A 23,061-nucleotide genomic window follows, 5' to 3' on the forward strand; every position below is an offset into this window, starting at 1 on the left:
ATTGATTTTAATTTATAATTGCTTACTTTTAATATTATTTATTATAAAAATAATTATTAGCTGATTCTTTTTATTTGTAGAGTAATTTAAAATGAAAATATTGTAGTCACAAATTTAAAAGATAGGTATAATAATTTCGAAAACAACGACATTTTTTTAATTTTATCGTAGTTTAAATTGCTCAAGATATATTAATGTGCTAATCTGTCGTAACTTTTTAATTAAGCAGAACTAGTATTTTTTGTATTTTTCCCGCTCTGAATCATGCAGTGTGACCAAACTCTTGAGGCGACGCCGACAGCGACGCTGGCGTCTATTTACAACGCATCGTTTTTGTTTATTGTTCATTTCAGTCTGTTCGGATCGGTCATGAGCTTATATATGAGGCAGCTGGTTTAACTGGAAACACTTGTGGTCCGCCGACTGTTCGAGATCATTGCACACGACTGTCACAAGTCATTAGTGACGAGGAAACCAGAGATCCTAAGGGAAACCAGTGAGGAGCCCGCGCCAACATGTTGCTGCCCCCGCACCAGGAAGCCTGCAATCCCGGCTTCTGCGATTGCCCGTTCCCCAACTCCATCGAGGTCACCAACCACAAGGGTCACATACCCGACCTGGTCAGGTGCCGCTGCGGCGAGGACGAGCTCGGCAACGTTAGTCCCTGGCGTTGGCACGCCACTGACGAATCGGATGCCATTGTGACCGACAGGGACATCATCTTCCACCCCACCTACAGCCAGGGCACGGCGATTGTGAGGGGGGGACGGGCCCTTAAGCCAGGCATGGTCCACTTCTGGGAGATGCGCGTCATCACGACTCTGGCCGGCACAGATGTGGTGAGTTATCAGCCCGGCTTGGCAACTAGTTGGGATGCTCCGCGAGATGAATGTCAGTCAAAGTCGCCGCCTTAAAATAGATCACCGCCTGCTAGGCATCTGGTGTGCCGGATTCCATTGCTTACGGCTTGATTGTTCACTTTATTGTACTACGGATTACAGATTACAAGGCGGCGATAAGATAAGAGACGCAGCGGGTGGGGTTAAACTCGGCAGACAGTCCAACTAGATGATAAGCCAGCAAAAGTTCAATGTAAACAATGTGTTCTTTATAATCTCCTTCCCTTTTCTCCTCTTAGATGTTCGGGATCGGCACGGAAAGCGTTAATCTAGGGCAGTTCAAGTTCCACTTTGTTTCGGCTCTGGGCACCAATGCCCAGTCCTGGGGCTTCTCGTATTCCGGACGCATCCAGCACTGCGGCGAGCAGCTTCCCTACGGCCATAAGTTCTCGCAGGGATGCCTGATTGGAGTCTGCCTGGATCGGACGCGAGGGCACTTGGAGTTCTATCTGAACCGCCGGTCGTTAGGAGTGGCCTACACCAACGTGCCCACAGATCCGGATGTCAACATATATCCCATGGTGTGCTCCACGGCGGCCAAATCTGTGATAAGGCTAATAAATTGCACGTCGCAACCGGTGACGCTGCAGCTGCGATCCTTTCAAGCCTTGTCCAGGCAACCCCTCAAGTTGGCCGAACTGCGTCAGATGCCGGGTTTGAAGGGCATCCTGCAATCGTACTGGTTTCTGGCGCCACCAATTCGTTACTCCCGGAACTCCCGGGAAAACGAATTGGATTTGGGCGACGAGGCGGTGCTCTCCAGTTCCAAGTTAAGGCTGGGACGCAAACAAAAGTACCGAGGTGAGGTCATTCAGTCACTTCCACCTTTCCACCCATCTAATCACTAGTTCCATAATTTGCAATAATAGAAACTGACGATGCGGCCGTTGACGAGGACGACTTGTACGCCAATGCACACAAGATCACACTGCGGAGTAGTGTCAGCGGCGACGAGGAGCACACCGCTTCCGTCCACGAGATGTGCGACGAGTATTTCCACTACTTGCTGTAGCTAGCACCTAGAAACCATATCAAAATATTGAATTATGCATTTATTTGAAGGAGCCTAATTATAAATGTATTAAGTAGAGTTGTTAAGAAGCGTTTAACTTACTTTTTTTATTCTCGTTTAAGTCAAAAACATATATTTTTAAGGACGTATTCTCGAGACCTTGTAAATACTTTTCGGGCAGATGCCGTATTATCTTTAGCAAAAGAGTTCAATAGTTGTTTTGGAAAAGTTATGCCTTTCAATATGATGTTATGTTTTATTTTCAGCGAAAACACATAACTAGGAGCACGGTTCTAGATATATGACGTTTGATGAAAGACTCTGCACATCAAAATGAATAAACAAAACTAAATATTTAGCATGCGTTGAGGAATTGGCTTTTACAAAATTAACTTAATTATTTATAGTATTTCGGCTTCAACTTCGTACAGGACTTTTAGTAAGCCAAAAATTTCCTTTCTGTTAGCATCTTAGGATCCAAGATCCTTATATAAAGTCCCTATTTGGTGCATCCGCAAACAGCATTGGCATGGCTCACAGAATCTGCGACTGCTGTTTCCCTACCGCCAAAGAGATAGAGCATTATAGGGGCGACATACCCGACATTTTAGAGTGTCAATGCGGCGCGAATGAAGCCGGCAACGGATATTCCTGGCAATGGGAGGCCTCTGAGGAGTCGGTTACTGTGGTCACTGATAGAGAAGTGTTCTTTCATCCCACCAAAAGTAAGGGCTCTGCCATTGTGAAGGGAAAACAGTCCCTGGATCCCGGCATGCTGCATTATTGGGAGATGCGTGCCATCTCTCCCCTATTGGGTCCAGAAGTGGTAAGTCGTTTCGGGCTATCACGACTTTTCAATCGCAGCTTTGTTTTATTGATACGAGGGACAAATCTTCTTCAATCAGTCCTATGTTTGATCCGCAAGCTTTAGAATTTCGCATTGCAGATGTTTGGTATCGGAACACAGAACGTAAACCTCGGAGAATATGCCAACATATCCGTTTCGGCTTTGGGTATCAATGACCAATCTTGGGGTTTCTCGTATTCCGGACGGATTCAACACAGCGGCGAGCAGCTGCCCTACTGGCACAATTTCTCCCAAAACTGCCTGGTTGGAGTCTATTTGGATCGTTCCCGAGGTCACTTGGAGTTCTACCTTAATCGGAAGGGATTAGGGGTGGCCTACACCAATGTGCCTGTGGATCCAAACGTTAAGATATATCCCATGGTCTGCTCCACGGCAGCGGGGTCTGCGATAAGGCTAATCAACTGCACGTCAGTACAGGATACCTTGCAGCTTCGGTCCTTTCAAGCACTGGCCAGGAAGCAGCCAGATCAGGTCGCCATACTGCTCCAAATTCCGGGATTTAAGGCGATCTGTAAATCCTTCTGGTTCCTTTACCTCTTATTGCATTACTTTGGATAACCTGGATTTTCGTCATCTGAGAAACCAAAAAATATTACCGAATGACTTAAAAAACCGTCCCACAACTTGCTGTGTTGTATAGGTTAATTTATGTTATGTATGCATTTATTTTAAAGCACGTAATTATACAATCAAAGGAATTGGGAGAAATAAATGGGTGTGTGCGTAAATAATTGAAATTGAACTTAAGCTGAAAACCTACAACTAGGAAAGATAGATACATAAAAGTGGTAGCCTGATAGGGGGGGGGGCAGATGGTTAAGGAAACCCTTAAGCTAGGGTTTCGGTAAGCATCGGCCTTGAAAGTGTTTAAACTTAAACTAACTAAAAATCAATTGCCCATGCCTTCGACATCCGACGATCCGCGCTTGAAGATCACTCCCAACGGTAGCTAGTCCATGTCATCGTCGTCGTCGTCTGATATAGTGTATTTCTTCTGAGACCGCTTGCGACGCGTCTGTTTCTTTGAAGTGGTGGCCGCTCCGCTGCCCACATTTGAAGATGATTGCGTGGGCGTGGCCGGGGCACTGGCCAGAGATTTGTTCAGTTTGAGCTTCATTTTGACAGCAGCCGCTGAAGTAGTGGCAATCTCCTCATCGTCGGAGCCGTCATCCCCGCCATCGTCGTCGTCGTTTTCCGAGTTATCCGAGCCCCCGCCGTTTCCATGTGCTTCCCCCGTATTATCTCCTGCCGCCACTGCGGCTGCATCCGCTGCAGACGTTACCCGCTGCCTGGCCCCAACGAACACCTTTTGCAAGGCAATTGAATCCAAGTAGATCAGGGAGGCCTCTTCGTTGTAGATCTGTGCATTCTGGCACAGCTGCATAAAGTCCTTCTCCAGCTCGTTGAGGTCGGCATACTTGCAGTCCTCGATGCGCTGCAGGATTTTCTTGATGTCCACAGGTCGCTTGATGATCTCGTAGTAGTCGGGCAACCGCTGTCGCGACGGCAACTTCATGAACGGCTCGGACAAGGTGCGTCCATCCTGGTTGTGCTTGATCACCGCGCTCATAATCTTGTGCATCTGCTTCTTAGATCGCTTGTCCAGGTTCTGGCGTCGGCGTCGCTTCAGGATCAGCGAGTCATCGTCGGACTCCTCCTTTCGATTCTTTCGTTTGCGCCGCTTCCGCTTGGAATCGTCTTCCTCCTCCTCCTCGTCGAACTCGGCTCCGTCGTCGATAGCTTTCAGCCACTCCTTCTCCGTCAAGCTGTCTGTGTAGTCCACCTCCTTTCGCTGTCGGGAACCTCGACCTAGATCAAAATAAATCAAGGGTTAGATAAAGCTTTAAACAATGATAGCACTGAAACTCACCCAGAATGGTATCCTCGTCGTACTGATAGTGGAAACGCTCCACCTCGTCGTCGTCCTTTGTCAACCAGTCTGGTAACTCGGACTCATCGATAAGACGTTCCCTGCCCGGATGGATCTCCTCATCCTCCTTTTTGCGCTCCGCATCCATGCGCTTAAAGACCTCGATCTCCTCCTCGCTGCGAGCAATCATCATGTTGATCATTTCATCATCCGGAACCTCATTTTCCTCCTCCTCTTCGTTGTCGTCCTGATGCAGAATCGTCTGGAGGAACTGCTGCCGCTCGCTACCCGTCGACTTTTGATCGAACATACCAGCTTGGATAACCTTCTCGTCCATGTTCAGCTTGTATCTGGCCGCAGCCAAGATGCGCTCTTCGACGGAGTTGACTGTCATTAGCCGGAGAACACGAACCTCGTTCCGCTGACCAATACGATGGGCACGATCCTGAGCCTGCAAATCCTGATGAGGATTCCAATCGGAGTCGAAGATTACGACGGTATCGGCGGTCTGTAGATTGAGACCCAAACCACCGGCACGAGTGGATAGCAGAAAGACAAATACGTCCGAGCCCTTGGCGTTGAACTTGCGCAGCAGTTCGCCACGATCCTCGGCCTTGGTGGTACCGTCCAGTCGAAGGTAGCCGAATTGGCGCCATCCCAGGTAGTCTTCGATGATGGTCATGCACTGGGTCATCTGACAGAAGAGCAGTACGCGGTGGTTGGTGGCCTTCAGCTTGGGCAGAATGCGATCGAGCAACTCGAATTTTCCTGAGACGCGATACAGATCTGGTCCTGAAAGTCAATTGAAATCGATTACTTATAATACTTAATATCGTAGACTCTGGGAGGGATGTGAAAAAAGAAAGTCACCAAAATATAAAAATATTAATCTATTGAAAAGAAAACAAACTTTACTGATTTTATCATTTTATCATCGTAGGAACTGTCATTATTTTCAGAGTATTAAATAAATAAACCATTACAATTTAAAAACAAATAGAACGTAAAAGAACAAATGTTATACCTTATGACAAAGTTTTCAAGCATTTTTTAAATTAGATATATACTAATAAAAATTGAATTGAATAAAAACAACTTACCAGACACCACTCCATGCCCTCCAGTGTGGTCGCAGTACTTCTCCTCGATGTGCTGGAACATGAACGGATGGTTGCACAGCTTGCGCAGCTGGACGATCGTGTTCATCAACGCCTTGGCACCGCCCTTGCCGTGCTTGCCCTTCTCGGATCCGTCGGTGAGCAGGACGCCCTTGCTTTGCATGTGCTTGTAGAGCACCCGCTGCAGGGCGGACATGTCGCACTTGATGATGTACTCCACCTTGTCGGGCAGCTGATGCTCCACCTCCTTCTTGAGACGACGCAGCAGGAAGGGTCGCAACACCTTGTGCAGACGGCGAATGATAAGGATGGTTTCCTCCTCGTTCAGCTCGACCTTCTCGCCGGTTGTGGCAAACGGAGCATTGAACCACTGCTCGAATGTGGAGCAGGACTTGAAAATTGAGGGCAGCAGGAAATTAAGTAGCGCCCACAACTCGGGCAGTTTGTTTTGCAGAGGTGTACCCGTGAGCAGTAACCGATAGGGAGCAATGTAGTGCGTGTTCAGGACCTGGGTGAGTTTACAATGGTGGTTCTTCATGCGGTGACCCTCGTCGATGATCATGTACTTCCACTGGATCTTGGCCAGCACCGCTTTGTCCTTGATCACGTACTCGTAGGTGGTCAACAGAACATTAAACTTGGTGGCTCGCATTTGGTTTTGCAGCAATCGCCTTCCTTGCGGGCTGCCCTTGTAGCTGACCACGCCCACTGCCGGCGCCCACTTCTCAAATTCCAGCACCCAATTGGGCAAGGTCGAAAGTGGGACGATAATCAAGTACGGTCCCATAACCTTTTTCCGATCCATCAGGTAGGTCACCAGAGAAATGGTCTGAATGGTTTTGCCCAAACCCATTTCATCAGCCAGAATGCCATTCAGATTGTTGTTATAGAGCGAAACCAACCACTCCAGGCCCTTGATCTGGTACTCCTTAAGCGTACCATTCACCATGATGCTGGCCTGCTCGACTACCTTTTCGTGAATCGTGTGAGCGATGCTGTAGTATGTCTGCTCCTCCGTCTTGTACTCATCGTCCTCGACCTTGGCCTTGGTAATCAGATCCTTGGGATCTTCCTCGCTGCCCGTCGGCGCCGCCTTATCGGTGACATCCTCTGTAGCCATTGGCTGCTCATCCACCTTGGGTTTATGGTCCTCGTTGCTGCCGCAGCTGTCCTCTTCGTCGTCGATCCAATCCCAGCCGGGATGCATGTTTAGCCAGCGGTGCAAGTGCTTCAGCATGGGAGCATCATCGCCGGTGAGCTTCTTGCCCGTGCACTGCTCCACCACATGGACACGCATGTCGGCCACAATGCTGCCCTCGTCGATGCCGATATACTCGCCGCTCATCAATAGCTCCTTTTTGAACAGTATCAGACGTTTGCCCTCCTCCTCCTTCTTTTTCATCTGATCGTCCTTGTGCTGCTTCACCATCTGAGTGAGGTTGCTAATGTACTCATCTGTCTGAGACAGCAGGAAGGCCAATCGCTTATCCTTCTTCTGATCAATCAGCTTTCGGTAACCCTCCTCATCCTCGGCCATCAGGCGTCGCATACGTTCCTTCTCGATGCGCTCCTGTTCCTTCTTCTGCTCGCGCTCCGCATTCGCGTGGTGGTTCATCACTGCCTTATTCATCCTGGCAAGCTGGGCCTGGGGGAGAAACAATTCATTACTTATCCCTCTTCGTAACTGATTTTTAGTCCACCTACCTTATTATTCCTGTGGAACTCCCTCAGATCCTTGCCGTGCTGCAGCACCGCGGCCAGGAACTCCAGATGCTTTTGCCGGCGTTTCCGTTCGGCCTCCAGTTTCTGTTGCTTCTCCAGTTTCTCTGTGGCTCGCGCCTCTCGCAGACCCTGCCGCTTAGTCCTCTTGTAGAACTTGATGTTCAGCGCTGTCTCCAACGTGGTATCTCTTCTAGTGCACTGGACAAACTCCATGCGCAGCTGTCGCTGGAAATTCAAGACCCTCAGGGCCCTCAACTCGATGGCTGCTTGCAGACGCAGATCCTCCGACATGGTGGCCGGCAGTCGCTGCAACTCCTGCATGCGCAACGATATCCTGGCTGCTATTCGGTTCTCCCTTTCCTGCAGCAGTGTGATGGGATCCAGACCCACGGGCTTGGCCACCGTTGTGATGCGATTGGGTTTGGGCATGGGCATTCCGGCGGGTGGCACCTGTCGCGGAGGACCTCCTCCCGGTTGCGGAACCTGACTGCCAGGTGGCATTCCTGGCAGAGCACTCCTCACTTGGGGCTGCATTGGCGAGGCTGGTATCAATGGCTGTCCTCCGGCGGATCCCATACTCAGGGGTTTGCCTCCGTTTGGCAACTGATGCTGCTCCGGTGGCGGGGGCTGCGGCTGCTGTTGTTGCTGCTGCGGCGGCTGTTGCTGCTGCTGGATGGGCGGTGGTCCTCCAACCTGAGGCGGCTGTGGCGGCAAGGGCTGTCCCTGCTGCATGTGTGGCGGCGGTGGAGCTACCTGCATTTTCTGACCAGGAACTGGCGGCCCATAGGGATTGCTGGCAGGCGGCGTGGAACACTGAGGCGGTGTTCCTGCTGATGGAGGCGGTTGTTGCTGTTGCTGCGGCTGCACGGGAGGCTGGCCTGGATGTTGTCCACCGGGCGGCGGTCCTCCTGGTGCTCCAGGTGGTCCAATTGGAGGTCCTGGCGGTGGCTGTTGCTGTGCCGCCTGCAGCGCCTGTTGCATCTGCATGGATATGGGCTTGTTCCTCGCCAGTAACCGATAGGCAGTGATCTGTGTGCGCAACAGGTTCACCTGATTGCCGTTAAGGTGCTGGTGCTTGGAGGTTGCTCGCATCGCCAGTAGCTGGGAGTAGCGAGGATCTTCCTGCAGGCCCTTCTCCTCCATCGAATCAATGGCGCGCTGAAGGGCGTGAAGGTTTTCCTGGCTGGAGCGCTCTGGAGGCGGAGGCCCACCAGGTGGGCCACCGGGCGACACTATGCAGGGTTGCGTTGGAGCCTGAAAAAATAAAGCATTAACAACAATGATTTTATCATAAAAAATATGATATATGATATTTTCTAAATGAACAAAATAATAAACTTCTAATAACTGAAGTAAAATCATTTAAATAGGAGGAACATATAATTATTTAATTGTATATTCTGATGGAAGCTCCAATCTTTGGTATTCAAGGGTTGTCCTAGAATCCTAAAAATCTTTTCCGAAGCTCCTAGTTTAAATTATGTATGTTGAACGTACTGCGATTTCCATTCTGTACAAAAGTTGATTTCATAAGCAAATAAATTAAAAAAGCTTCCAGAATCTCAGTTAGCGAATGCTACTCAGTGAACCAAGTTACTGGGCTGAAAAAACCCGTTCCACTGTCGACTGTGCTCAGTGCTTGATTCGGCCGCGACGACATCGGAATAGGCACAATATACTGCATATATCATATAGTAAGATAGCACAGAGAAGTAAAGAGCAGAGATGGCAGCCAGCAAGTTGCAGATCGAAGAGCTCTACGAGTTCATACATCCCCTGGCCGTAAGAGCTGGCGAAATCCTGCTGGAGGGCTATCAAAATGCCGGAAAGAAGGTGGACCTCAAGGATGGAGAGTTCTTCAATGTAGTGACTGCCTATGACAACCAGATCGAAGAGTTCCTCATGGAGAAGATACTGGCCACCTATCCGGATCACAAGTTTATTGGCGAGGAGGATACCCACAAAAACAACAATGTCACCAAAGAGCTGACAGACGCTCCCACCTGGATCATAGATCCCATCGATGGCACCTCCAACTTCATCAAACAAATTCCCCACGTCTCTGTTTCAATTGGATTGTCTATTCGGAAACAGATTGTCCTGGGTGTGGTCAATAATCCTGCCCAGAGCAAGCTGTATACGGCCAAATTGGGTCAGGGAGCCTTCTGCAATGGCAAACCCATCCAGGTGAGCAGCTGTAAACACCTCAATGATGCCAATGTGGCCTATGAGGTTTGCTTGCTGCACGCTCCCAAGATCCGGAACAAACACATCAAGAGAATCTATCATGTGGGATCCAATGCCAGGAGGTGTGTTAGCAAGTATTAAACTATTGCTCCGATGCACTCGTATACATTTGGTAAATCGTTTCCAGACTGCTGGCCTATTCAGCTGTGGTGGATTCCCTTTGCATGGTGGCCGCTGGCAATTTGGATGCCTTCCACATCGAGGACATGTATCCGTGGGACTGTGCAGCTGGTTACTTGCTCATCCGCGAGGCTGGTGGCGTGGTCACCCACCCGTATGGTGGGCCCTTCGATATCATGAAGCCTGATTTGATCTGCGCCGGGACGGAAACCCTGAGAGCCGAGATAGAGCAACTCATTCGGAGGGCTGATCAGGAGAAGCATGTGGGAGGGGATTGAGTTGGTAAATAAAAAGAGCTTTTGTAAACAAGAATACAACCTTCTGGGCGACATAAAAATTAATCTTATTTAGAGGGGGTACCAATAAAGTACCCGGTAATTATCGGGCTAAGGCCACTGGAGCTTCTAGATCTGTTGTGTTAGCATTGCTAACTTTGTAGGGAGAAAAGTTTGCAGGGGTAAAGATAAGTCACCTGACAATCATCGCTAAAAATCAACTGGAGCATCAGGATTTGTTATGTTAGCTCTACAGCTTAGCATAGAAGTCTTTTATTAAAATAAAAATAGACAAAAATTAAACTCATCTAGCTTTCATGCTTATAAAACATTACTTTTGTAATTCTATCTATTCCAATCTATCTATCTATTTCTAATATAAAAACCGTAAGTTCAAACTTATATGTTTCTTATCACCATTAAATGATTCATTATATGATTCCTGATTGTAAGCCCATAACTTTTTTTAATTGTTTCTCTACGAAATATGTGATGCACATGGGCGATTCCAGGAAGACGTTTGTACGCTTTTAAGATAAAAACAAAACGATTTTGAGTTCAAAAATGGGAATAACTTTTTACTTTCCGAGGTATTGAATTAATCTTGATCTCGTCGGATTTTAAGTTTTAATGTCGTTTTTGATTAGTAGAAAGATGAAATTGGCTTTTGCCCTTGTTTTAAGGAAATTCTAATTAATTATTTTCACTGTAGTTTTGACTCAGAACTTTCTAACATATTTTTTAATGTAGTCTTAAACGTCTCCAGTTAAGGTAGGGGGAATTCTTTGGTTTGTGGACTTTATGGTGGTAATGCTGATATATTTATATTCACACAGGGATAAATATAAATATGTACAGATTAGTTAAAAATAATAAATAACAAATAAGATAATTATAAGTTCTTTTAATGTAAAATTTTAATCTCAATATTAATCATTTTCCTTTCCCTATTTGGTTGCCCAACATTGTATTAACGCACCCACGAACCCGAAACAATAGGAACTCTATCGCACTCTCCGATTTGTCCAAAGTTCTACTGCATCGAAGAAAGCTTCGGCGGAAAGCTCTCCTCTCGCGTCGCATTTTCCACAGCTGATTTGCTATTCACATTCGCTTCAATCGCTCAGTCGGCAATCAACAGAAACAGCGATGAGTTCCCCGGTCAGCGAGTCCAAGCTCAAGGAGTACTACGATGTGGCCCTGAAACTGGTCCTCAAGTGCGGGCCTCTGATGCAGGAGGGCTACCAGAAGCCCAAGACGGACTACAAGGTCAAGGCGGACTTCTACGACCTGGTCACGGTGTACGACAAACAGATTGAGGACATCCTGACCGAGGGATTGGTGGCGGCCTTTCCCGAGTCCCTGATCATTGGCGAGGAGGAGTCGGCCGCCTCGCAGCGCCAGGCGGAGCTGACGGACGCGCCCACCTGGATCATTGATCCCATCGACGGCACCACCAACTTCATCCACCGCATCCCGCACTGTTGCATTTCCGTGGGTCTGGCCATCAACAAGGAGCTGGTGGTGGGCATCATCTACAACCCGCCGGCGAATGAGCTGTTCTCCGCCTACAAGGGTCATGGAGCCTTCCTAAACGGCCAGCCCATCCTCACGTCCAAAGTGACGACGGTAAGAGAGTGCTTATATAATCCGGGAGCAACAAGAATAGCGACAACAAGATAAACGGAATTCAACAAATAACCGTGCATGTCATTTAGCCTGCACTCAGGTTTATGTGCACGGTGGGAAAACACGGGGTTATCTTAAATAGAAACTTCGATAAGAAGTGGTTTGACATATTCGTTACAGAGAAATGGCTGGCATATTTTGAAAATAATATTTTATCAGTATTATAATTTATCTTCTTTTAAGGTCTAGAAAAAATTCCGTGATACATATATCAACTAAAGTGAACTATATATTTCTTTTATAGTGTTTAACTTTTTATAACGCAGTGTAGCCAATATTATTATCCAAAACGTGCTCAAAAAATATATATGTAGATTTTTTGTTCCTTTTTTTGTCTGTATGCGGGAGAAAACCATTTATTAGCACTCCCCTTATGCAAAGCTCGCCCCAAACCGCTCCCCCTCATTCGTATTCCCCTTTCCAGATCAACCAGGCGGTGATTGCCTACGAAATCTCCCTGATCCACGCCGCTGGAGTGAGAGACAAGAATGTGAAGCGACTGTACAAGATGGCCTCCAGTGCCACGGGAACGCGCTGCTTCGGCAGTGCAGCCTTGACCCTCTGCTACGTGGCCACCGGGCAGTGCGACGCCTACCATGTGGAGGATCTGAAACCCTGGGACATTGCTGCCGGGGCCATTATCCTGACCGAAGCCGGAGGCACCATCTGTCACACCAGTGGATCCAAGTTCGATGTGATGAAACCCGATTGCGTGTGCGCCTCCACGCCGGAGTTGGCCAAGAATGTGATTAGCCTTATCGAAGAGGCCGGCCAGATTACTGAGTACACATTCAAGTAGAGCTTGTAACTGTGTCAGTATGCAAAGTCAGTATCCACTTATCATTTGTGAATCAGATGTAAACTATTGTAATCGCGAGAGATTAAACAGAAATATTCCAGTACATAAAACCATGAAGCGATTTGTATCTCAGAGAACCCGTCTATCTGGAAAAAGCTCTTCAGAAAAGCTTTGCCAGCTGTTTTCCCCAAAATTGTAGTTCCCAATCGGATCCCTCTTCAGTTTAATCATGAGTTATAAAGTGGGCGAGGAAAAACTACGCGAATACTACCAGGTGTCCCTGGAACTGGTCAGGAAGTGCGGCCCCCTGTTCCTGGAGGGTTTCCAGAATCCGAAAGCGGACTATGAGGTGAAGTCTGCTTTTTACGACTTGGTCACGGTGAACGACAGGCAGATAGAAGCTGCGCTGACGGAAGGTCTGCTCAAGGCCTTTCCGGAATCAAAAATTATAGGCGAGGAAGCTTTGGCAGACGCCACAGCCCAGCCGGAACTGACCGATGCCCCCACTTGGATCATAGATCCCATCGACGGCACTAACAACTACGTGCGGAAGATACCCCACTGCTGTATCTCCGTGGGTCTGACCGTTAACAAAGAGCTCGTCCTGGGGATAGTCTACAATCCCGCGGCAAACGAGTTGTATTCCGCTTGGCAAGGTCACGGGGCTTTCTTAAATGGTCAGCCCATTGGCGTCTCTAACGTAAAGGAGGTAAGTGTGGGGAAAGTGATGAAATAGTGCATAATCTCTGAACTGATAAGATACGCTGTGATTAATAAGACGCTGAAACTACAACTGTTTTGAGTACAAGTAATCAATTTCCTACTCATTTAGCAGTGAAAACAAAAATCTACCAACCAATTAGGATACAGTTTATATCTTTAAGTAAATAATCAAACACCTAATATAGACAAAGAAGGCTTGTTCAATTACAGATACAGCAAGCTGTGGTGGGCTATGAGACCTCCCTAATCGTGGTGTCCAAGGGGCGGGACAAATGCGTGAAGCGCCTCTACAAGCTGGCCTCAAATGCCACCGGGTGAGTGACCCACAGCACTCTGATCTGCCCCTCATAACTCACTCTGCATTCGCCTATCAGCACTCGCAGCTTCGGGTGTGCAGCTCTCACGCTCTGCTACATAGCCGCCGGCCGATGCGACGCCTATCTTGTGGAGAATCTTAAGCCCTGGGATCTGGCCGGCGGTGCCCTAATCCTCAGGGAAGCTGGTGGCTTTGTCTACCACACCAGCGGAGCACGGTTCGATGTGATGAAGCCCGATTGCGTGTGCACCTGTTCCGAAGGACTGGCCAAAAACGTAATCCAGTTGATAGAGGAGGCGGATCAGATCACAGACTACACTATGGAATAAAGAGGAACTACCTAGGATGAATAAACATACGTTTTGATCAAATTGAAGGTTGTAAATTGATCTGTACCCAATAAAAATGCACAGTCGAACCATTTTGAGTTTAATTCAATGGATTGTAACATTGACAAAACAGAATGGTTTATGATAATTTTTAACAATATCTCAAGCGAAAGAAAACCCACAATTTCTTATTCCACTGATCCAATGTAGGCTTAATATGCCGAAGCTCAAATGAATCGATTAATTTCAGCACAAAACCCCTCTTGCAAGGCCTTTTTGACTATAATGACTTGCAGGCCGACAGTATAAACCACACAATAAGCTCTGAGAGCGGGCAAAATGCTGATAAAAACCGGTTTACGACTATTTGACTACACCGGCTGCCAGCGGAGATAAAAAGCGTCTATTTGTGTACATCAAACAAATTGAGATAAAACAGAGGCAGGCAGCCAGGCGAGATGCCAATTTTGGTACGGGCTGCGGGGCGCTGTCGCTGCGATCTCAAAACTCGATGCAGGCAAACAATCAGAGAACGAACGTGTTGCTGAATGTAACCGAGTCGAAAGCAAAGCTCCGGCGCCAGACGAAGCAACCGGAGCTAGGGACTTCTTCCAGCCGGGCGCAATCTCTAGCTGATTAGTTGGCACCGCGAGCTGAGCAGCAGCGGATCGTTTTTGTCCAAGGAATTCGCATAGAAGCAACATGGTAGAAGTAGGGCAAGCGCAGATTGAGGAGTTGTACAACTTCGTCTATCCCCTGGCCATCAAGGCGGGCGAGATCCTCATGGAGGGCTATGAGATGGCCCGCAAAAACGTCTCCATCAAGGGCGACTTCTACGATGTGGTCACCGACTACGACAACAAGATAGAAGACTTTCTCATGGAGAAAATATTGGCCAGCTATCCCGGGCACAAGTTCATTGGCGAGGAGGCGACAGCCAAGAACAACAATGTGTCTGGCGAACTGACGGATGCTCCCACCTGGATCATAGACCCCATTGATGGCACCTCGAACTTCATCAAGCAGATTCCGCACGTTTGCGTTTCGATTGGTTTGGCCATCAACAAAAAAATCGTGGTGGGGGTGATCAACAATCCTGTCCAGAAGAAGCTCTTCACCACGAAATTGGGCCAAGGAGCCTTTTGCAATGGCAAGCCCATCCATGTGAGCAGCTGCGAGAGCGTCAAGGATGCCAATGTGGCCTACGAGGTGTCCCTGCTGCACGTCCACTCGGTGGCCAACAAGCACATCAAGAGGATCTACCATGTGGGGTTAAATGCGAGACGGTGAGTGATTGGATTTGGAATTACTTATTTCTTGGAGAGGGGTAAATGGCGTGTGCACAGCGTTTATATTGCCTGAAAAGCTCAAATTATAAGCCAACAACTCGGATCTTTAAAATAAAATGTCGACTGGAACCCAGGCAATGCAAAAATATTTGCAAAAACAAAAAAATACATGGAGATACGGGTACAAAACAATTAACCAGTCAAAGCTCACTGTAAAGCTTCAATCGTATGTGGTTCCATTTTAATTAAAAGAGTCATGCAAAGTGTATATCTATAATATGAATGAGTTTTGTGCATATATGAACACGAGTATACACAACTGCGTTCAAAATATTAGGTGCATTTTATAAAAAATAAATGTTTTAAGTAAAAGGAATAGGACCATTTTTCAGCACTTCTGCTTAACTGAATTAATAATGATATTAATAATGGGGTAAAATCATATGTCAATCATTTTTTTAATGTTATTCAATAGGTATAACCAACCTAATCCTGCAAATTGTTTTAAGTTGATTTAAAATTCAAACTCCCATATACCCCCAGACTTGTGGCCTACTCCTGTGTGGTGGACGAGCTCTGCATGGTGGCTGCTGGCAACCTGGACGCCTTCTACATCGAGGACATGTATCCCTGGGACTGCGCCGCCGGTTCCCTGCTGGTGGCGGAGGCGGGGGGCGTGGTAACGCACCCTTTTGGCGGACCCTTCGACATAATGAAGCCGGATCTCATCTGCGCCGGAACGGAGAAGTTGCGCAAAGAGATCGAGGACCTGTTGCGCAAGGCCGACCAGGAGGAGTCGGTGGGGGGCAAGCCAGTGCAGAAGTAATTAAGACCAGACGAAGCCAAAAGTTTATTAAGTAAACTCTTGGCAGAAACGATCCAAATTAAAAAGCTTGGGTTCTGCTGAACCATTACTCTATCTTTGGAAGCTTTGCGAACGGAAGCTTTTAGATATCATCCCCCACTCTGATCGCCGGCAGCTGGTGGACACGACACACAAAAAAGGCGGGAAAGCAAGTAACTCTCAGTTCTGCCTCTCAAAAACAATCTTTTATGATGAAGTATTTTGTTACCATAGTTTTAGGCCTTAAGCTGCCAAATAAATAAAAGTAACATGAAGATGATCTAAAATGGGGTATAACTACTGATGGTTCAATTACTTCCCAGCGATTCTTATTTTATTTTAAGTAATTAATAGGTTTTCTAGCACTGAGAAGGGTTTCAAAGTGCCTACTAGATAGTTTTGTAATATTTAAGAAGTAAACAAATTAATCTCGATTTTCGGGACATTTTCACTACTGGTTCCTATTATTGAATATACATTTTTAAATAAATCGAGGTGCTGCAATGTCAGATCTAAGTGAGTTCCAGAAAGGTCTAGAAACTAGAACAAGGATCACTTTCTCGTCCTAGAAACGTACAACGTATTCAACACAAGAAAACTAAGTTTGAATCGTATCGAGCCGACTTCTTTTTTTGAAAACTGAAGATGGAAGTGTTAAGGAAGTGTCCTTGGTCTATCCTGAATCAATTCATAACCATAATGTAGACAGCTAGGCAATGCAGTGCCCTTTCTTTTATGTTCCAAAGTCTAGGACTTGGTGTCACTTACATTGGGTGGCATTCCGTGGGATTGGTAGCCAATGGGGGACATATTCGGGCCCGACGGCGGCATCTGCATTCCCATGTGCGGACCTTTTGAGAAAACTACGGATAATTACGTGCGACTGAGGGTTGGGGTGGGTTAGTCGAGGAACATACTCATCCCCTGGTGGTGCGGCGGCATATGGTGCCCGGGAGGACCCTGACCCGGCGGTCCGTGCTGCATGGGGTGTCCGTAGGCGCCGGGGTGGCCGGGAGGCGGAGGCCCCTGGAGGGGACCCGGCTGCTGGTGGGGATAGGGGCTGTGCGGCGAGGGGGCGGGACTCTGCGAGGGCGGGGCCATCGGACTGGGCGCCTGTGGCGGGGGCATGGGACTGTTCGCCGGAGAGGGCGAGGCCATTCTTGCTCTTTTTCCTCCGCTTTATCCAAGGGATCCTTCGAGTAATATCCGACCAACGGGCGCAGCTGTGTCTGCAAATGGAACCCACGTCAATGCACTGTGTTCGAAAACATTATAGAACCCATAGCCACGATATGTAATCCAAGCACTCTTTTTGTATGCGTTTTTGGCACACTTTTTGCGCAGTCGGTGCACACACAAAATACACCACGAAAGACGCGCCAAAACCATCAAATTCAACGTCCCGCTTATCGCGCACGAAGAACGCAACAGTATTGCCCCGTTTGGGACCGAGAGTATTACCTATTAGCACTGTTTTTTGAAGGTTTTCCTCACTTTTTCAACGCGACGCGACAGCAAAACTCTAATGGCGGCCGTCTCTATAACAAAAGTCACGCGAGGGTGGCAACTCTGACAACCGGCAATAAAAGTGGGCGCGTTCACCGCGGGTCACTGTTTGTATTTTTAAAATATTATTTTTTTAAGACTTTTAAAACTTTTGTTTATTTGATTCAGAGTAATTTATTATTCATGTTTCCAAAGTTATTTACATTTTATTATTTTTAAAAATATTTGTCCGATGAACGCACACTGTGACACGTCATGTTCGCGTGCCCTGTGAATGGCAAAGTGGAAACCATTCTCTCTGCCCAAAAAAAGTGAAAACAAGATTATTTCGATTTTGTATTAATTGTAGCACCAAATACAATTAACTAGGTTTACACTCGAGCATTTGGAGGCAGCGCCAGCACTAGACAAAGTTCAGCCGTAATCATGGGTTTGTAGACTCCTGGAGCGGACCCTCCCACTCCAGCGGCACCCGGTGACGATGTCTGGTCATAAAAATCGTACGTTCTTCCTCCAGGTGGGGTGCTCAGCTACTTTCGCGGATTGCTCGGCTCCCGGGAGATGCGCATCTTGATCCTGGGCCTGGACGGCGCCGGCAAGACCACAATCCTCTACAGACTGCAGGTGGGCGAGGTGGTCACCACGATACCCACCATTGGCTTCAACGTGGAGCAGGTCACCTACAAGAACCTCAAGTTCCAGGTCTGGGACTTGGGCGGACAAACAAGTATTAGGTGAGTGGTGAAATGTGTCAGCCCCACTGTGAGGGATCCTCACTAAGAGTTTCACCATATTCAGGTGCCCAGGAGTCATTTCTATGATTTCTAATATTTTTCTGGAAGATTTTAAATTTAAGTTTTGGTTTAAGCAAGGAGCAGATTTTCTTACTAAACCTTTTTGTTTTATTTTTTAATAAGTCGTGCTTTTAGTTATAAGGTGAGTCAGCAAAGACGATCGCGAGATAAGGGACTCTGCAGAGAATTCTAACATGTAACACTATCATTTTTTTGTTATTATAAATTTTCTTAAATCATAAAGACTAAATTTGTAGTCTACAAGTCTATATTACAGAAAACTATTGTATTAATACTTTAAATGGCAATACAGAAATAACCATGTTTAACTCTAAGAGAATCTAGAAAGGGCCTCTGACTTTTACCTGGGTATTGATTGATACTACAATTTTAAAGCAGAAAAAGATTATGACCTATTTAATAAATTCTCTACATAATCAAAAATATTTTGAATTTTTAAATTAGGTTAGTTTTCTTTTATCTTACTAATTTTTGCTCAAGGTTCAAAAACTCCACATGTCATAAGGGCCTTATCATTTCCAAGCTATTCACGATATAAGTAAAATTTCTGTTTAAAAAATCGCTTTACAATCTCTAAATCCGTTCCCTTTCCGTTCCAGACCATACTGGCGTTGCTACTACAGCAACACAGACGCCATCATCTACGTGGTGGACTCGGCGGATCGGGACCGCATAGGCATTTCCAAGGACGAGCTGCTGTACATGCTGCGGGAGGAGGAGCTGGCCGGCGCGATACTGGTCGTCCTGGCGAACAAGCAGGACATGGACGGATGCATGACCGTCGCCGAGGTGCATCATGCGTTAGGGCTAGAGAACCTTAAGAACCGCACATTTCAAATATTCAAAACGTCGGCCACCAAGGGCGAGGGACTCGACCAGGCCATGGACTGGCTGTCCAACACCCTGCAGAGCCGCAAGTAGATCCTTAGCCAGTCCCCAGCACCCCCAGTCCCCTGTGTAAAAATGTGTGTCCAAAGCATCGCCAGCTAGGAATCGTCTACAGCTTTTTCAAATTGCAAATTGCGCAAAAATCCACGAACCGAAAGAAACTTTGTAATAACTTCTAGTAATATAATTAATAAATTATAGGATTAAACAATTCAGCAATCCATGCATTGGTTACCACTCGGCCAGCCCGAATCGCATCACCCGCTTCTCCTGATTGTCCAGATCCATGCGCACCTTCTGTCGCATGTAGAAGATGGGACAATCTCTGTTCGAGCAGATCACCTCCTCGTGCAAGGATTCCTGGCATCGCTGGCACTCTGTCCACAGGCGCGAGAAGGTCTCCTCCAGTTCCCTTTTGGCCCCCACCTCCTTCTGATACAGTTCACTCATCCGGGGCTCGCAATGTGGGCACAGGCAGGCTTGCTCGTAACCTTTTGGCATCAGGGATTTGCAGCCCAAGCATGAGGTCTTTTTGGTCATAAAACCAGCAAGTCCACCCACTTTGGAAGTTACCACAGTTCGTGTGCGAGTGTGCTCTCCCTTCAACAAAATGGACTCTGCATTATCTCCCAGGATGGGTTCGAAGATTCTCAGCAGCGGCTTGGACAGCTGCTGCTCCAAATAGTATGTGGCATCGATGGGAACGCTGTTCTCCAGCACATACAGAGGATCCTCAGCCTTCTGGTAAGCTGGTGTGTTCTTAGCTGCCGCACAGATAACATATGGAACTCGATCACCCAGCTTGGGTGCCGTGCCAGGATCCCTTTTCTTCATTTTAGCGGCCAACTCAACGTGCGCCTGTTTGGCAGCGTAATCCGTCTTGGCCAGCTCCTTGGTTATGACCAGATGGGAGATGTCTATGCGGTTGCAGAGAAGATCGGCTATCACCTGCTTTACATAAGCCACTGCGCCATCGGGATCCCTTTCGATGAGTAGTTTCTGCAGGCAGGAATTCATCAGGTTGGCCACCAGAGGAGAGTTATCTCTCCTCACAGTTTCGATGCCCTTGCAGTCCATTTTATCGTAGGTATCCGGTCGGGTAAAGTACAATCCCGCATAGCGCTTCTTGTTGATCAGGAGGTACGGATAGTAGACCTTCTCGAACTCCAGTTTAATAGGATGAACGAACTTGGAGCTGACGAGCTCCGCTGCTTCGCGACCTAGCTCCATGCTGCGCTCCAGGGTTTTAACTCCGAAATTAACCATCACGGAATCTGTGTCTCCGTATATGACCACTGCATTGTTCTCGTAACCATTGGCCGTTGTGTAGTGCGTCTCCACTTCGTTTTTGGTTAACTCGATCATGGTACGGCCGTAGGCCGTGACGCTGCCGGAGATCTCCAGACAGGGCAACTTTCCCACTTGGGCACCAGTGAATCCGTATACTGAATTCGCTGAAATCTTCAGCGCCAGCTGCCTACCGTCTAAAACCTTCCGTTTAAAAGGATCTGTCTCCACTTTAAGGTCATTCTTAGCGCGCTTTCTGGCTGCCAAAAGGGACTCCAGGATCTCGGGAAGCAGGCCACGACGTACCTCAGATTTAACAAAATAATTGTTGGCAGGCGTTCGCTCCACTTGGTCATCCTGGAGGTTTTCCTGCTGCCGCAGCTTTTCGCGAGTTCCACCCAAAACCAAAGTGGTATAGCACAAGTTGTGCGCCATCATTATACTTGGATACAAGGAGGCGAAATCCAGCGTCGAGATGGGATCGGCATAGTAGCCCCTTTTCGGTTCAATCACAGTAGCTCCTTCGTACTGTTCATCCGAGCCTTGAGAGGTATACGAGGGCATTATGAATCCCTTGGTTTTGGCCTTGCGCAGTAGTTGACTTAAAACCTTGATCTGTTGTCCTCGGGTGAGCAGTGATTCCAGCGGCACACCCGTCACCCTAGCCATTTCCATGTAGTTAACGATGGCCATCAGCTTCTCCAGCAATCTCAACGGTAAGTAGGCATCCTTTAGACAGTACATGGCCAAACGACGACGTGTCTGTTCGTCTCCATTCTGAAGATCAGTAATTATGCTGTGATGCACATCTTCCTTCTGCTCCTGCAGAAAGTGATAACTGACAGCGTTGAGAGTGTAGGAGCGAAGTTTGTAGTCGCGCAGCAAGACAAACAGTAGATCGAAGGGAACTCGACCCTCGAAGTTTACATACTGGTTCTCCCGGCGACCCATTTGCTTGGACTGCAGCATCTGCTCTTTAATTACGGAGCGAATGTTCTTGATCCTGCCAAGATATTCGAAGTTCTTAACCTTCAAGTGCGCTGCTCGATTGATCAAGTAGGGAAAGTCAAAGTTGTTAATATTATAGCCGGTCAGGATGTCCGGATCGACTTCACGGACAAATGCAGCCCACTTGTCCAGCATCTGGGTCTCCTTTTCGTGGCACAGCACCTGGCTTCCTATAATGGGAGCGCACTCATTCAGGGTAAAAACATTCCTGATAAAGGGTTCTCGTTCTCCCTGCCGAATCACCATATTGGCAATCTGAATGACCGGATCCATTTTTGCCTCCGGGAAGATTCCCTTGCGACCAGCGCATTCTATGTCGAAGGAGAGGATGCGGAAGGGAGCAACCTTGGACCATTCGCCGTCTGGCTCGTGCGAGATGAACTTGTCGAAAGCAATATCAACCTCTATCTGGCAGCGCGATTCGGGCAGTGGTTTGCTCCGGCTGTTCCTTATTCGCCAATGTCCTTTTGGAAGCTCAATCCAGTTGCAGCCCACCACTCCCGTGTCCACCATGAAACGGATGTCGAAGTCAATGTTGTTCTCGAAGGCGCGGCAGTCCTGGAAGTCGATCTCCGACATGATCACCTCCTTTTTGAGCAGGCGCGAGGCGGCAGCCACGAATCTGGGCAGCGTTACAGAGATTTTGATGTACCTCTGCTTCTTGTCTCCGTTGTAGCCGTGGATATTCAGCTTCTCCACCAGTTCCACCATTAGCACTCCCTCCTGAACATTATCTTTATTGTTGCGGATATCGGCAATCACCTTCTGATCCAAAGCTTTATGTAGTTTCTCACAGTGGTGTTCCTCGAATTGCCTGGGTGCCTCTATGTAGAAGTACGGACAGAAGCCATGGACATGGCAGCACACAGAGTTGCCCTCCATGGTGACGCCAAACATGCGGACCACCGGCACGGGTCCTATTTGGGCACCTGGCATTCCAGGCAGGGGCTGTCCCAAATAGTTTTCCACATCCAGCTGCTGGAACACCAAACTGTCCTTGGATGGATCCAGTTCAGGGGGCGCTGGACGGGACCAGCGCTCGCTGGTCTGCTGGTTCTCTGGCCCATCGCCCATTAGCAATGTCTGGTCCATCTCCTCGGAGTTTTCAAAGGCGGCCAGCTCCGCCTCAAACCCCATTTCCTCATCATCGTCGAAGTTCCTGTAGAGTAAAGCTTGTATGACCACATGTTTACATTTTTTCTAGGGCTTCCCTACCTGGGCTTTTTGGCGTGGCCATTTGAGGTTCCATTAAACTTGCGCTTGGCGTCCATTCTGGGAACTCAAATGCAATGGATAATCCAAAAACATGAGTTAAGATGTGCTGATGCCAAAAATTTAGGCGCGCTTTCGCAGGTGGTTAGAGTGTGACCGAAGTTTAGGCAAAACTGCACATTAGGACCTTTCCAGTGCTGAAAATATACCAAAATAAAAAAATTA

The 23,061-nt window shown here is 47.6% G+C and overlaps 9 protein-coding genes across 13 annotated transcripts; 7 read left to right on the top strand and 2 right to left on the bottom strand.

The window, feature by feature from the left end:
* Window positions 1–321: 321 nt before the first annotated feature.
* On the top strand, window positions 322–2,269 carry LOC108030557 (SPRY domain-containing SOCS box protein 3). The gene is made up of 3 exons (XM_017103452.3): window positions 322–839; window positions 1,139–1,700; window positions 1,769–2,269. The coding sequence occupies exons 1-3, from the start codon at window positions 516–518 to the stop codon at window positions 1,909–1,911; spliced, it is 1,029 nt and encodes a 342-aa protein (XP_016958941.2). The 5' UTR covers window positions 322–515; the 3' UTR covers window positions 1,912–2,269.
* Window positions 2,253–3,510, top strand: LOC108030562 (SPRY domain-containing SOCS box protein 3-like). 2 transcript variants are annotated; one of them, XM_017103460.3, is made up of 3 exons: window positions 2,253–2,350; window positions 2,434–2,737; window positions 2,858–3,510. In XM_017103460.3, the coding sequence occupies exons 2-3, from the start codon at window positions 2,441–2,443 to the stop codon at window positions 3,335–3,337; spliced, it is 777 nt and encodes a 258-aa protein (XP_016958949.2). In that variant the 5' UTR covers window positions 2,253–2,350; window positions 2,434–2,440; the 3' UTR covers window positions 3,338–3,510. The 2 variants fall into 2 exon arrangements, with proteins under 2 accessions (XP_016958949.2, XP_016958948.2); XM_017103459.3 differs by having other exon boundaries at window positions 2,259–2,350; window positions 2,408–2,737.
* LOC108030555 (ATP-dependent helicase brm) lies at window positions 3,421–17,694 on the bottom strand. Of its 3 annotated transcripts, none has more exons than XM_017103450.3 (7): window positions 17,582–17,694; window positions 17,038–17,349; window positions 16,889–16,971; window positions 7,472–8,743; window positions 5,750–7,412; window positions 4,650–5,441; window positions 3,421–4,588 (listed from the first exon to the last, which is right to left on the bottom strand). In XM_017103450.3, the coding sequence occupies exons 2-7, from the start codon at window positions 17,276–17,278 to the stop codon at window positions 3,729–3,731; spliced, it is 4,911 nt and encodes a 1,636-aa protein (XP_016958939.2). In that variant the 5' UTR covers window positions 17,279–17,349; window positions 17,582–17,694; the 3' UTR covers window positions 3,421–3,728. The 3 variants fall into 3 exon arrangements, with proteins under 3 accessions (XP_016958939.2, XP_016958938.2, XP_050742228.1); XM_017103449.3 differs by having other exon boundaries at window positions 16,889–16,983; XM_050886271.1 differs by lacking the exons at window positions 16,889–16,971; window positions 17,038–17,349; window positions 17,582–17,694 and adding an exon at window positions 8,987–9,013.
* LOC108030561 (uncharacterized) lies at window positions 9,193–10,173 on the top strand. Its single transcript, XM_017103458.3, has 2 exons — window positions 9,193–9,798; window positions 9,864–10,173. Exons 1-2 carry the CDS (start codon window positions 9,215–9,217, stop codon window positions 10,132–10,134), a joined length of 855 nt encoding a protein of 284 aa, XP_016958947.2. The 5' UTR covers window positions 9,193–9,214; the 3' UTR covers window positions 10,135–10,173.
* Window positions 11,239–12,729, top strand: LOC108030559 (uncharacterized). Its single transcript, XM_017103454.3, has 2 exons — window positions 11,239–11,760; window positions 12,245–12,729. Exons 1-2 carry the CDS (start codon window positions 11,281–11,283, stop codon window positions 12,617–12,619), a joined length of 855 nt encoding a protein of 284 aa, XP_016958943.2. The 5' UTR covers window positions 11,239–11,280; the 3' UTR covers window positions 12,620–12,729.
* LOC108030560 (inositol monophosphatase ttx-7) lies at window positions 12,826–14,091 on the top strand. Of its 2 annotated transcripts, XM_017103455.3 has the most exons (3): window positions 12,826–13,328; window positions 13,553–13,656; window positions 13,717–14,091. In XM_017103455.3, exons 1-3 carry the CDS (start codon window positions 12,849–12,851, stop codon window positions 13,985–13,987), a joined length of 855 nt encoding a protein of 284 aa, XP_016958944.2. In that variant the 5' UTR covers window positions 12,826–12,848; the 3' UTR covers window positions 13,988–14,091. The 2 variants fall into 2 exon arrangements, with proteins under 2 accessions (XP_016958944.2, XP_016958945.2); XM_017103456.3 differs by lacking the exon at window positions 13,717–14,091 and having other exon boundaries at window positions 13,537–13,621.
* On the top strand, window positions 14,500–16,407 carry LOC108030558 (uncharacterized). Its single transcript, XM_017103453.3, has 2 exons — window positions 14,500–15,273; window positions 15,820–16,407. Exons 1-2 carry the CDS (start codon window positions 14,690–14,692, stop codon window positions 16,100–16,102), a joined length of 867 nt encoding a protein of 288 aa, XP_016958942.2. The 5' UTR covers window positions 14,500–14,689; the 3' UTR covers window positions 16,103–16,407.
* A 196-nt stretch (window positions 17,695–17,890) lies between the features above and the next one.
* On the top strand, window positions 17,891–19,548 carry LOC108030563 (ADP-ribosylation factor-like protein 1). The gene is made up of 3 exons (XM_017103461.3): window positions 17,891–18,056; window positions 18,144–18,360; window positions 19,041–19,548. The coding sequence occupies exons 1-3, from the start codon at window positions 18,053–18,055 to the stop codon at window positions 19,360–19,362; spliced, it is 543 nt and encodes a 180-aa protein (XP_016958950.1). The 5' UTR covers window positions 17,891–18,052; the 3' UTR covers window positions 19,363–19,548.
* Window positions 19,492–23,006, bottom strand: LOC108030556 (DNA polymerase delta catalytic subunit). Its single transcript, XM_017103451.3, has 2 exons — window positions 22,840–23,006; window positions 19,492–22,783 (listed from the first exon to the last, which is right to left on the bottom strand). The coding sequence occupies exons 1-2, from the start codon at window positions 22,893–22,895 to the stop codon at window positions 19,561–19,563; spliced, it is 3,279 nt and encodes a 1,092-aa protein (XP_016958940.2). The 5' UTR covers window positions 22,896–23,006; the 3' UTR covers window positions 19,492–19,560.
* Between the last annotated feature and the right edge of the window lie 55 nt (window positions 23,007–23,061).

This window comes from Drosophila biarmipes, chromosome 3L, assembly GCF_025231255.1.
Source record: "Drosophila biarmipes strain raj3 chromosome 3L, RU_DBia_V1.1, whole genome shotgun sequence".
NCBI classification, from domain to species: domain Eukaryota; kingdom Metazoa; phylum Arthropoda; class Insecta; order Diptera; family Drosophilidae; genus Drosophila; species Drosophila biarmipes.